At 38.3% G+C, this 14,080-nt stretch overlaps 1 protein-coding gene across 2 annotated transcripts in view; it reads left to right on the top strand.

Moving 5' to 3' along the window:
• prr36a (proline rich 36a) overlaps window positions 1-14,080 on the top strand; it is a 30,137-nt gene that overhangs the window by 4,966 nt on the left and 11,091 nt on the right. For both annotated transcript variants that reach the window (XM_073861436.1, XM_055204706.2), the window contains exons 2-3: window positions 10,365-11,066; window positions 11,536-11,614. In XM_073861436.1, coding sequence (XP_073717537.1) covers window positions 10,475-11,066; window positions 11,536-11,614 — 671 coding nt within the window. In that variant the 5' untranslated portion in view covers window positions 10,365-10,474. The remainder of the gene's footprint in view (window positions 1-10,364; window positions 11,067-11,535; window positions 11,615-14,080) is intronic.

Here is a 14,080-nt window from a genome sequence, read left to right as displayed (position 1 = left end):
AAAAATTATCATTACCGCAACATGATATTACATCAAATATATGCATTTACAAACTCATTTTTTCATCAACTTTTTTTTTTTTTGAAAATGTTAGTTCTTTGAGGGCTTAAACAATGATTGAAAATTGTTGTGGAGGATGAGAAAATTGGTATTGGACACATTTATATTCCTTATTATTGTCTCTACATTTACCAATAATCACCAAATACCACCTGTTTCTTTACTGTAAATGTTTATAGTATAACATGCACTGAAGCTTTTTATATTTTATATTTTTTAATTATACATTTTCCATGTCAAAGAACCCAAATCCAGTCATGGACACGTTGCGGTAATGAAAATGTTCCCCTTAAATGTGGAAAAAACAACAAAATTGGTTTGTACAATGTCGTTTGAAATCATATGCAAAATAGTACATGAAGAGATGTTTGTAACTGTATGCTTCTTATTTTGATAGCATTTACTTTATCAAAATGTTTCATGACACCTCATAAGTTTCTAATTTCGCGAGAATCACCCAGCATAGTGTCAATGCTAATGTATTGTGATTTGTCATCAGTTGACTTCACTGTCAGTCAACTATTGCACTAAACAAGCTTTTAAGCAATGAATTGAAGCATCACCCATATAAATCTGAACACCACTAGGCATGTTTCTGTCACTGGTTTGGCTCACCTGATTACTTGTCATTCACCTACCTTGAGATGCATAATACTAGGTGCAAATGGTGCCTAATGTGTCTGATGCTGTTTTGGGAGCTCTTTTCTAGCTCTGCCCAACCATCGTCAGCATGATACATGAAACACAATGGGACAATCTCCTTGCTTAATCCTAACACTGCTCATGCCAAAATTAAACCCCGCTGGGTCATTAAGCCCCATTCACACCCTATATTTGCACAGCACATACATTTGCTTGTCTGAAGCTAATCCTGTTGGCCGAGAGGGACAAGGGTCGTTTGGTCCAGCAGGGCTGTCGGGTTTCTTCCTGATTATCTGCATCGTTACTACCATTTCACACTCCCAGTGCTGTTTCACACTTTATCTCTGCCCCACACACACACAATACTGACCCACTACCCCTCCCCTACACCTGTCCAGTTACCATTAAGCAATACACAACACAATGTTAATAGTGACTGATGACTTTAGCTCAAGATAAGAACCGAACCCTGCTTTAGGAGGCAAATATATCTCAACTTAGAGCACATTTACACCTTGTATTAAGGCCCTGTTTACACCTGGTAATACGATGCGTTTTGTTCAATCTAAATACAGGTTTAAATGGGGTGTGAAATGTTTTGAGCTTGACAACTTATAGGCATTCATGTGGTTGAATGTGTTTGAACAGCCACAAAGATAACCTAATCTAACTCTACGGCACATCAAAAATCTTATACAGAAATATCAATAAGACAAAAAAAAACTTCAGAGAACGTTTTCTCTTTATTGACGAAATGTTTTATTTATTGACATTTATCTGGATATCGCCATAATTGTGCAAAGGTAGAAAAATAAAAAAATGATTAAAGACTGGTGTTTATTTTCATAAATCAGTACACAGCAACAGTGGCGCAGTGATACTTGTGATGCGGTCTGAACCGTGGGTTTACCGGGGTATTTTATCACGGCTTAGAACCAATTTCAACCAATCAGAATGAAGAACCAGAACGAGCCGTTTTATAATTGTAGTTTTGGGGTAAACTAACACTTTATCATAAATCACTTACCCCCATGTGGTTCTAAACCACCAAGTCATTTGATTGTCTTCAGAACACTGATTTTTGTGCATTTATACGGGCTGTTTATGTATTGTTTACAATGGTTTGTTTGCATAATTGCTTAAATTAAAATGTGAAAAATATTGGCAAAAACGTCATTTGGTCACATCAGCAGCATCCGCCGTAGTCAGCTCGTGTACGTGCACTGAGTGACCATGGAGGAGAACAAATTGTTAACAAATTGTAACAAATCGTTAGTTTTCTGCACACAAAAGTGTTTATAATGTTGTATTGAACTACTGATGGATTATGGTCCTTTTAGGCGGTGTCCTCCTGATTTTCATCAAAAATATCTAAAAATGTGTTCTGAAAACAATCAAAGGATTTGGTGGTTTAGAACGACACAGGGTAAGTGATTTATAAGATAACCTTTTAAAATGTGATGGCACTGTAGGCAAATCTTTAAGCAAATTAGGACAAAATGACACGGGGCTATCTTTGGGTTTTATGTAGGTTCATACAAATGTGACCTTCGCCACCACGACACCAGCACTGTCTAGACTGCACAAACTGCTTCCACAGTTAATCCTTTTTTTTTCAATAAAAAACTGTTCTTTCATCCACCACCATTTTGTGACTCTTCTCTTAAAAATTTGTTGAAGTATCAATTTGGCACCGGTATCGTAAAATCCCCAACAAAACCCATCCCTAGCTACGCACAGTGTTTTTTTTTAGTTGTTATTAGGGGTGTGACGAGATCTCGTGCGAGATTTCTTGTGGAGGTGAAATGCTGGCCGTTTCTCAAATAAAAGACTTCATCCTTCGGAGGTCGCATTTTAAAACTGCATTTACTTCATAAAGACTTATTAGAGACTATTAACAATTATAAAGTGTACTAATTATTTAGTTAATCGCAAATTGTTGTAATATGCTCACGACTTGCGAATCTAATGCTCAGTTAATGATCTGAAATAAACCTTGATGACGTATGCAGCCTGCATATGCGACCTCCGGAGGATGCAGCTTTCTGTTTGACCCTTTTACAGTGCATGCATTATATTCTGTCTTTTACTGCGTTTGCGTTTTTGTTTGGGTTTCCAATAATGTTCTTTGGGAACTTGTGTGAAGTCTGAGACGCGTTGTTTGATCAGTGTCAGATGTGATGTCTCAGCAGATTAAACCCTCACACAGAGTTTACATGATTTATGTTCTTGCTCAAAAAATGACAGTAGCTGTATAATTTCTAGTGTAAAGAAATAGAGATATATTAAATATTAACATGGATTTAAACATTGTTTGGCTAAAAATAAGCGTTTCTCTCCGTCTAAAGTGAAAGTGAAGATAGCGTCTGCGAGACGAGTCCACTATTGCCCCCCTACAGGCAGTTGTTATAATACATACATAGTGCTTTTTATTTATAGGCCACAAATGCAATGTGTATGTAATGTTGTTTAATGTAACTTGGTTTTAATACTTTATTTGAACCAATTATTATTGCATCTTCATTATTATGTAGTTTTAAAGGCTACTGCTCACTTGGGTCTATTTTTATTATCCAAAAATAACTAATTATTTCATTATCAGTTAGCAAAATAATTGTTAGAGCCAGTCCTTGATTAGTTAAAACATTTAAAAAATAACGTGATTTCAGTTTCTTATTCATTTATTTTATCATTGAGGGTTTCTTAAAAAATGTAAAAATATCGTCTCATCTCGTTCTCGTGAACCCAATCTCGTGTCTCGTCTCGTCTCATGGATTAAGTGTCTCGTCACACCCCTAGTTGTTATTGTGAAATCTTTGGTACAAACAAATTGGCAGTATTACTAAACGGCATTAAATGACGCGATCTGCACTTGCTAAATTTGCCGATCTCATGAGCCGATCTTTCTGTTTACTTTTGTCATCATAGCTTTCCTGATGCGGCTGCAATTAGAGACCATTTTACACCCGTTGCTCCTGTGTGACGTGCAGATTTGGATCTCTCTCTGCCTTTACAGAGATATGTGTATTTTCTATGAGGACGCGCTCCGGTCCTCAGCGCGATGCGTCTTCACATCCCTATCAAACAACGTATACAACACACATCTATCGCGGACAGTTGCATCCTCATGCCAAAAGTTAATTACTTGCATTCGTTTTAAAGTTTTGACGGTTTAAACTTCCATTTTCCTCACAGCTGCTCTTGTTTGCAGACACCCGCCGCACGCATACACACCAGCCGGTCATCAGTGCACGTGAAGAGAACGATCTCTCCCATGTCTTAAAGCTACAGTATCCTAATTAATTTCTCAATAAAATCACTCTCTGCTCATCAGTGAAGAACTGTTGTACTTCATACGAATGCGTGTATACTTAATTCATACAGTTAAAGACTGTGAAGTGTTTTATTTTAATTACTTTTAACAGACATAAACCTTTTTAAAGGCATATAACATTTCTCTTTGCAAGAAGAAATATTTGTTGTTCTTTTTTTGATTCTCTATTAAAACAATAATATACCTAATTTATAGTTAGTTTCATTTCTACAAATGGTGCAAACTCTGCTAGATTATAGATAAAAGATTCCCATTCCACTGCCATTATGTGATCGGCACTAATCGGCAGATCATGAGCTTGGTAATCGGTGATCGGCCCCATAAATGCTGATCGGAACATCTCTAATTACTAACATTAGGCCTAAATCATATGACGCACACTGTTCCTGTAGTACTGTACAATTTGTAGACGTTGTGTTAGCAAAAGTCTTTGATTCAATCCCACAGAAAACACCAATTAGATGAAATGCATTGTAAGTCACTTTGGATTTCTTTTAAAAGTCATATAGTGTTGCAAAGTTTCACAGAGAAAAGCAAAACACATTCCCTGGAAACGGTTTTTATTAGCGTGAAGTTCCAGCGAATGCATTCAAGAATTTCCCCTTCCTGTGGGGAGCATATTTCACACGAGTGGCTTTCACTCACACAGTTATGGGTGTTGTGATTTCCTGTCATATGTCCATTTTAAGGAGTGTAGTATGCTCGTAAACATGCTGCAAATTTCTTTAAAAAATATGGGAATTGAGATTTTCTAGCACCACACGACATGGTCCATTTTGTACTATCACTGCATGTAATGGTATGCTAGCTTGCTTTACGCAGTAATGTTAGTTATTTTATATTACACTAATGGAGATTTCAGAGGTAACACATTTGTGGATGTTAAACACTGAATCGAAATTCCTAAAGACTTATTTCAAAGCATGCAATGATTATAGTAAATTGTAGCCACAGTCTGATGCTGTCTTGTTGTATTAATCTGAAGCTTTCTGTGTTAAGTTCGGTTCTTGTTGTGACTTTTTCCATGTTTAAGTGGGTCCCCAGCGCTTCTATCAACCGAGAAAATGTGAAAAAGATCAACCCAGTTACTTAGTTTTGGTAAACCATTCTCTGCAAGCATGTGAAAAAATAGGTCCTTGAAATTTGGCTCCTCTTGTGATGTCAGAAGGGGATAAAACCGCCTCTTAATCTGCACGATCCAACCACAGCACAGCTATTTAGTGCAGAGATCAACTCATTTGCCTTTAACAGGACACACCCAAAAACTGGACATTTTTGCTGATACCTACGAAATGGCAATTTTAACATGTTATAATAACTTATCTTTATGGTATTTGGAGCTAAAACTTGACATATGTACTCTGGGGACACCAGAGATTTATATGACATCTTAAAAAGTCTTGAGAAATGTCCCCTTTAAGTTAATAGAGGACATATGTCTCTCCCAATTTTATTTGAATGGAAAATGTCAGCACAAGGACTGTACTTAACAAACCAATTTATCAAGACTTGAATATTTATTTTACAAAAATGGATTTTAAATTAAATTTGTTTCCCCAATGGCAGCCTAATTTTATTTAAATTTATTTATTTAAAAGGCGGTCATGTTTTCAAAGCCTCTGGACAGTTATTTAAGTCATGCAAGACTCAAGTCCTTTTTACTTAAATGGTCCAAGACAGATATCTCTTAAATCACGTGCTAAAATCACCATTAGACAACGCATCACTGACCAACAATTAAACCTGACGTAAATTCTATAAAAACTTGTTTCTTAGGCTTAAATTGTGCTAAAAATACCTTTTTCAAGGTCATATCAGCTACTGTGCATTTGCACAACTCGGCAAGTGCCTCACTGGACTTCGTATAGTCCCTCCCCCAGAGATCATCAGTCTTTAATTATTGGTGTGTTCGACTTAATGCGGGCGGCCCTGCACAGACCGATCGGCGGCTGACTTGAAGCCGTACATGCCGGTTAGTAATTTTGTCCGACTTCAGCTGACGCTGAAGGCACGTGACTGTGTCATATGGCTTTAACGTACCGCGAGAGCGATTCAAGATCAGCCGCCAGAGTCAGGCAGCACAGTTCGCCAAGAGGAGCTGTATGGGCTGTGATGAAGACATAGCTGATTCACGATTGGTCGGATTCACCGCATGACAACAATCACGCGTGTTTCGTGTTTAGTTTCACGCCCTCAGTTCCACGAATGCTCACAAATCTGTATTTTTATAACAGTTAAATCTCTTTTCATGTAGTCGCGAATCTCGCGATGTTATATTGTGTCATGTTCATCAAAACAAAATGGATAAAAAACGTAGACCCCACTACATTGGTATTTATATATGCTTATGTTGAACTTTATTCTTGTAAAAACAGATGCTGTAAGCCTCTTCAGTTCCACTCATGCTCATACACATTCAAAACAGTATAATTCACTTTTTATGTTGTTTACATCTTACAAATCATGTTTACTGCGATAAAGCAAGCAAACGCCATGTGATCAGCCATGCCTGACGTAAATGCAGCAAACTACGGGAACCACAGCGTGTGCGACTTCACGACTTCAATCTCGCCGATCGGTTACATCCAGCCGCAGCCGAAGATGAACAAACCTAACAACTGGTTCTTTGGAAGGCGGGACTTCTTTTACCGGTGTGGCCATATTAAGCGTTGCATTGTCCCTCTATAGCAGTCCTCAATCTTGTTATATCATCATCTTTGTTCGGGTGGAGTTCTGAAGGTTCATGCATTACACACAGCATAATAAATGACTCTGCGGACATCGTCATGACAACATTTTACTAATGCTACAAGAACGGTCTTATACATGGGAATGAAATAGTCGACTGTAATGTGGAGGCAGTAAAATAAGAGGAGGAGTATGTTGATAGGCAGCAGTAATGTTTGTATGGGTTGGTTTTCTACTTGGAGTGTGCGTGCCAAGGGCTGTTGTAAAATCACTGCCTTGTATGGACTCATTGAGGGTTATGTGTCCTCTCTCGCTCTCTTTTTCTGTCTTTCTCAGTTCTCTGTTGGTGTGCCATTTGATGTTTTTCTTATCCAGTCTTTACAATAGTTGCCATTTTCAGGTCAAAGTAACAGATTGAGTTGAATGTAAAATTACAGTTAAAACCAGCCAACAATTAAGAGCGTAGGGCATAGATATTTGTTAAGTGAAGGTCCTGCTTCTGTCTCCTGTTACAAGAATGCAGGATGTGGCCAGCTGCAGCTGCATGCAAATAGTTGCATGTCTCTCAATGGCAGTTGGTTATGGCTCGGTCCTGAGGAACTGGGGGCCCTGTGCAGGAATCTGGGTTTGCAAGTACTCTTTATCTGGTCCTGCCAGTTGTATATCAAATAGTTTTTCTGACGCACAGTCTCCTGTTTTGATTACCGTAGTTTTAAGTTTTATATTCTGGTATTGAAATAACCTTACTACTATATTGGGAATTAGGAAAGTCATCTCAAATGTACTGTGCTAGCCAAGCAACTGCTATTGATTGGATGAAAGTACTAACACATATTGCTTTCTCTGGGTCCATCGTAGACCTTAATATTGAATGTTAGAACTAGGGATGTTTATATTGACCGGTTAAAGGAACATTCCACTTTTATTGAAAATATGCTAATTTTCCAGCTCCCCTGGGGTTAAACATTTGATTTTTACCATTTTGGAATCCATTTAGCTGATCTCTGGGTCTGGTGCTAGCACTTTTAGCATAGCTTAGCACAGTCCATAGAATCTGATTAGACCATTAGCATTGCGCCTAAAAAAAACCAAAGAGTTAAGATATTTTTTCCTATTTAAAACTTGACTCTTCTGTAGTTACATTGAACTAAGACTGACGGCAAATTAAAAGTTGCGATTTTCTAGGCAGATATGGCTAGGAACTATACTCTCATTCTGGCGTAATAATCAAGGACTTTGTTGTGGTAACATGGCTGCAGGAGGCGCAATGATATTACGCAGCAGCTGAAAATAGTCCCCTTAGTAACTTTCAATGGCAGGGTACTATTTTCGGGCAGTGTGTAATATCATTGCGCCTGCTCAAGTCACGTTACAGCAGCAAAGTCCTCGATTATTACTCCAGAATGAGAGTGTAGTTCCTAGCCATAACTGCCTAGAAAATCGCAACTTTTAATTTTCCGTAACTACAGAAGAGTCAAGTTTTAAATAAGAAAAATATTTTTACACATTTACAGCAGTCTATATTAACATTTTATATTTGGATCCTGTTTACAATTTGTCAGATTTTCAAGTCATACCACTGTAGCTATAGAAATATCTACTGCATGCAGTCCATTTTGTTACTGTCTGTCCTCATTCTTTCTTTCCATCCAATTATTGCCGACCGCATTCTGTACTCGTTGTAAAAAAGAAATTGAGTGATATTTGTGGGAAACCAGAGCTGGATTCTTTGAACGTTCAAAATACTTTCGAATTTGCAGAGGCTTTTGTATTGTGAAGAAAAGTTCTTCACCCGAAAGTTAGTGTTACTTTACTTAAATTGGATGTCTTTTTTTTGGAACGTCCCATTGTTGATCTTCACATCACCATGGAGATGCTACAGCAGGACTGATGGGTAATTTTTGTCCTGAGCTAAGTAGAACGATGACCTCACAATTCATCATTTTGGCCTGTCGGCTGATGTGTGGGTTTCCCATTCACCCTCTTTGTTGTCCCCTTCGGAAATGAAGTCTTTTGTGTTTCTTGACTCGATCCAACTTTGTAATTAGCAATTTATTTACGTCTATGTTTGTTTTCCTCTTTTACAATGTGATACACTTCAGCCCCTCATTTCCTTGATGTCAAGAAAAAATTTAATTTCTCTGCTTGCTTTGTCATTGTTACTTCATGCTTTTTCTTCTTTCTTATTGTCTTATTTGCTCTCCTGTTCAGTGGATTGAGCCTCGTGGAGAGGCCAAACAATAGCTCAGCTGCTATGACCATCTGTGTGGCTGCAGAGAGGGAAAAGATCTGATGGGGAGGAGGGGATGAAGGGCACAAAAAGGGGAGGTGATGTTAGGGAGGGCTGTTTAAGGGGAAAGAAATCTCTATGAATAAGTGAGTTTAGCAAAAGGAATAGGGTGAATGGGTTCATAGATCCCTCATTGACTCTTTCTTGGGGTTTTTATCTTTCTTTCTTAGTATCTCATAGCACAGTCATTTTGCTGATAAGCTTTCACGTAAGTCCTTCACAAAATTGAAAAATGCTCCAATGACTTGACATTTTACATTAACTTCCCTGGAGACCTCATGCAATTACAATTGCAGCTTTTTATCCACTAGCATCTACATAACAGTGTAAATGTACATTTTTAAGTGTTTGTATGTGCATTATTTATACTCTTGTCCGGGAGTTGTTGATGACTCTTCGTAGATGTTTCACCAATTGGTAGGTTTTTAAAACAAGCGTCTCACTAGGGTTGTGCCGATACTATTTCACATTCCTGCATAATCTGAACTTGTGAGATCAACGTGAATTTGCATGCTTTTCCTTGCATAAGATAGTTTATGGGCTCTCTTAAACTTTTCCTTGCAGCTGAACTTGTTATGCACTTGCATTTGGACATTTCCTCAAACCTGAGTTTGTAATGTAATTTTCAACATGCCAAGGCATCAATGACTCCGGTCGGAATAATGCCATCGTGTTTATAAAGGTTGTGGTCATGACAGTGTTGCCAGCTGCCTTTCAAGTAAAGGAGCTTCTGTTTTGTCCACCAATCCAGTGGCTTGTCACAGATGAATGAGAAAAAAATCAAACAAATGAATAAGGAAACTTTTGCCTCGTCCCCCAATACTATCATCTGTTGGCGATCTCGCAGGCTGAGGTTGATTTATCTCACTATGGACACTACGTCCTACCCCCTCATACCACATGCACCTGACTAGCAAGTAGCCAATCATTGTTTGAGTCTCTTGTGTCCATTTCCATTTATGCTGATATATGAAAATCAAAGTGCTGCTTTGAATACATTTTCAGAGAGGTGTAATCTAGCTCCAAAAAACGTCTGAAGATCACTGTCACTTGTTTTGTAGGATGTTTGACCCGCACTAGATCTTGGTGCATTATGTAACAATCAATTTAGAACAGTTTCCTGTTTTTCGAGTTGACCTTCATACAGGTTCACAGACAAGAAAGCTATTTCCCATATAACTTCAGTCTTTTCTCGGTGGAGTGTTTGACATTTACAGTTGATTTGTTCAGCTGATAGGACTTGAAATATAAAAGAGATTTATCACAGAATAGTGTCTATACTGCAATCTAGTTGTAATGCTGCTTGAAAATCTCTGGTACTTAATGGAATTTGTGTCTTTTCCCATTTAGGGCAGTAAATAAGTTGGCGACCACATCCATTACCCTGGGTTCAGTGTGTGAGCATCACTGAATCCAGCAAGTGCATCCAGCAGCAAAGTAGTCAACGGCTAATATTGGCGATGAAACCCGATGGGGTGGCCACAGAACCATCTGAACCAGTGGAAGCAGAGGGATTGGAACCAATAGCAGAGCCAAATGACAATGAAGGGACGTCCCAAAATGGCACTGCCCCAGCACCTCCACATCCCGATGAACCCCTAAATCAACAAGATGCTCCTTCAACCGTGAAGGAGGCTCCTGGAAAGGCGGTGGATCCTAAAGGTAAATCTAAAGCCCCCCTGAAAGGAAAAACTACAGCAGGTCCAGCTACCACAGGACCAGGCACGAGACCCAAAACAACCCAAAGCCGTGTGGCTAATGGCGTCACAAAAACTGCAACAAGCATGGCAGCCAAGAAACCAGCTACCACTTCGACAGCTGAGAAGAAACCCAGCACTGCTGCCGGAGCTCCAGCTCCAAGTAAGAAACCTACCGGCTCTTCCACTGCAACCTCAAGGGCCCAACCTGGGGTGATGGCTGTTGGGACTAGCAGAACAACAACAACTACCACCAAAGTTACGAAGACGGGAACAGCTGTCAGCACAGCCACCGGCGTGAGTAGGAGACCTGCCACTGCTCCTGCCAGTGCAGCAACCAAGCCCAAAACCACAGGTAAAAGGAGTATGTTTATGTTCACTGAACATCTTTAAATTTAGGAGCTGGTACTCATTCAGTTTAGATGTTTCATAATTATGTTCTGAATAAAGCACATGCCTGATGTAGGGATGGGACGATTAATGCACGTGCTATTATGCTTGCTATGCTTCTCAATTAATTGCGGTGAATGCTGCTACATCCAAAAGCCAGGATAAGGACTTCCTACTGATCAAAGAGCCAAAATGCATGAAAGAGCTGTGCATAATATCGCCTTTGCGATTCAGAATCGATATCAGACAAGTTTTATTAGTATGACTAGCGATGAATCATCCCAGCCCTAGCATGATGTTTATTTGAGGTGTTTTTGACTGGATTAGTCTGGACTTTAATCAACAAACTTTAGTATTCATTCAAAATCAGTTTTCATGATTAAATCCAGTGAATTTTCTCTAAAATAACCCAATTTAATATTTATTTTTCTCAGCTCCAGCTCCAAAACCCACCACTGCCAAACCCAGCACTTCAGCCACGGCCAAAACCTCTTCAGCTCCAAAAACTAACAGGTAAAACTCTTAAAGTTAGGTAAGGTTTAGATTGTTTTGTTTGAGCTCTGCATTTAACTAGATTTGAATAATTTATGGTGGCATTAACTTACAAATATAGTTGCATTTCTTGCGGGTAGCATGCATGGTTGAATTCAAACGTATTGTATTTCTGTAGTAGCTTGTAGGTTACATTGGAACTCTCATATGAAGTCATTAATTACATCACTCCTAATGGGTTCAATATGGCAAGAAATGGCTAAGATTAGACTTGAAAAGAGTCCGATTTAGAACGGCTTTGTATTTTGGCCCATATAAGTCACACAAATAGCTATGACTGCATGTTTTGCAGTGGAATGGTGTCTATTGTTTGTGCGTAGCAGCTATTGGCTCGTATTTCTTTTCCTCTATGAGTCAGACTCGCTGAAAGACAGCTCAGATCAGGCTTTGATAAACCAGAGTATAGGCTCAACAGTGCTCTTTTTGTTGTAGGTCCTTTCTGGGAATGATAATTGGTATCTTCCTAAGTTAAATTTGGTCTTTCGTGACCAAAGCTGGCAACATAATTTTTTTAGTTTTCCTGAGTGTCTTGTTCATAATTTCAGCATTAAGTTAAACAGTGGTATACACTGATTAAAAAATAAACATTAGTGGCATTAATCAAAACACTTACTTTGTCATATTAAGAACACTGTCATTACTGCGGTTATACTTGACGCCGTCGCTTAACATTTTTCAAAGCGATCCGCTGTTAAATGTTTTGGGTCCTGCTCGATTTTCGTTGACTGAGTAAAATAATGGAAAGTTTTTCATAAGATCCCCTGGGATCAATGTGTTAGAATCACATAAACTTCACAGATGCTGTCGGGAGAACAAGCACCCGTCTTCCGAGTGCCTCTCGCATAAGTTATTGGATGTTGATGACTTACAATCTTTCCCGTCACAGAAAACAACCACAGGTTTATCAATGCCATTAAAGTATTATTTTGCTTTTGTTTGTTTGTTGATCACGAAGTACAAAGTAGATGAGGAAAACTAGGATTCCGTGTACTCAACACACCGCCATTGTTTGTTTACGTTGCGTGGAATGGTGCGCTGTAATATGTGGAGCGGATTTATTGCGTTCTGTAGAAAAGGAGGAGTGGCGTATATCGCGTTTTGGGAAAAAAAAGGAGAAAAGATGACAGAATAACTCTGCGGATATTGGATTTTGTGTAAAATTAAGAATTTATATATATATATATGCGCAATGAAAACACTATACTAAACGCCATACAAATCTTTGAGGAGACTGTAATGCTATTTGTTGCAATTGATTCTTTCCACGAGTCTCGTGTCCATTTTCATTTATGCTGATATATGAAAATCTAGTTTTTGAAGCCACTTGAACTCACAGAAGTGCTGCAGTGAAAGCATTTTCAAATGGCGTTATGTGTAATCTAGCTCCAAAAACGTCTAGTGACCGGATCTGTAGGACGTTTGACCCGCACTAGTTCTTACTGCATTATAAAGGAATACAATTAAATAGGTTTCCCTTAAGCTGCCCTTTAAAAGGATCATAATAAAAATTGAATAGTTAAAGTTTTACTAGTCATCACCAACTGTTTGCTATAAAAAACCTGTATCAATATGAGAACACCCACATTAACACACAAATCTTTGAGTATAGAGTAATGCTATTTGTTGCATCTGAAAAATTCAGATTTAACCAAATACTATGCAACCTATTCAACTGTGCATAGTGCAAATGCCTGTTAATTTAAGGGATAGTTCACAAAAAATTAAATTTTTTTTGCATCATTTACCCAAACTTTTATACATTTCTTTGTTCTGCTAAACAACAAAAGAAATTTTGAAAAATGGATGTTGGGCATCATTGGCTTTCATAGAAAAGAATAGAAAAAGTAATAATATATGACTATGTTAATGGTGCATAAGATCTGTTTGGTTGTAAACATTTTTAGAAATATCTTCATTTGTGTTCAGGAAAAACAAATTATTTATAACTTGATGATGATAGAATTTTCATTTTTGGTGAACTATCCCTTTAAGTGTATCAGTCTCATCTCCCGAATTTAATTCATGGCCTTGGTCAGATAACAGGGGTCTCACTATTGTTGGAAATGTGTGTCCGTGTGCGATCAAGCACCTTAGGTATACAGAGGTGTAGGGTGAGGTTTGTGTACACACCGTCTGTTCTTCTGTATTGATTTTGTTTCAGTCATTCTGACATTTTTATTCCAAAATGAATTCAAGGGTTCTGAACTGTGTGTGTTTCTGAGCCGTGATTGATCTTTCTGTTTGTTTTCCTTTGATGTGTATCACGTAATGTATATCTTTACTGAAGCATCATATGACATGTTTACACTGCACAAGCACAATCACACTCCTAGTGTGGGAAATGTAAAGTAGCTCTATAAAAGCCTTTTAAATAATTCAACCACAGCATCTCAACTATCTGTCTCTATTGCATATACGAATGCTCTT

The sequence above is a fragment of the Misgurnus anguillicaudatus genome, chromosome 3 (genome assembly GCF_027580225.2).
Source record: "Misgurnus anguillicaudatus chromosome 3, ASM2758022v2, whole genome shotgun sequence".
In the NCBI taxonomy this organism is placed as follows: Eukaryota; Metazoa; Chordata; class Actinopteri; order Cypriniformes; family Cobitidae; genus Misgurnus; species Misgurnus anguillicaudatus.
This window is presented reverse-complemented; position numbering and strand designations above follow the sequence as displayed.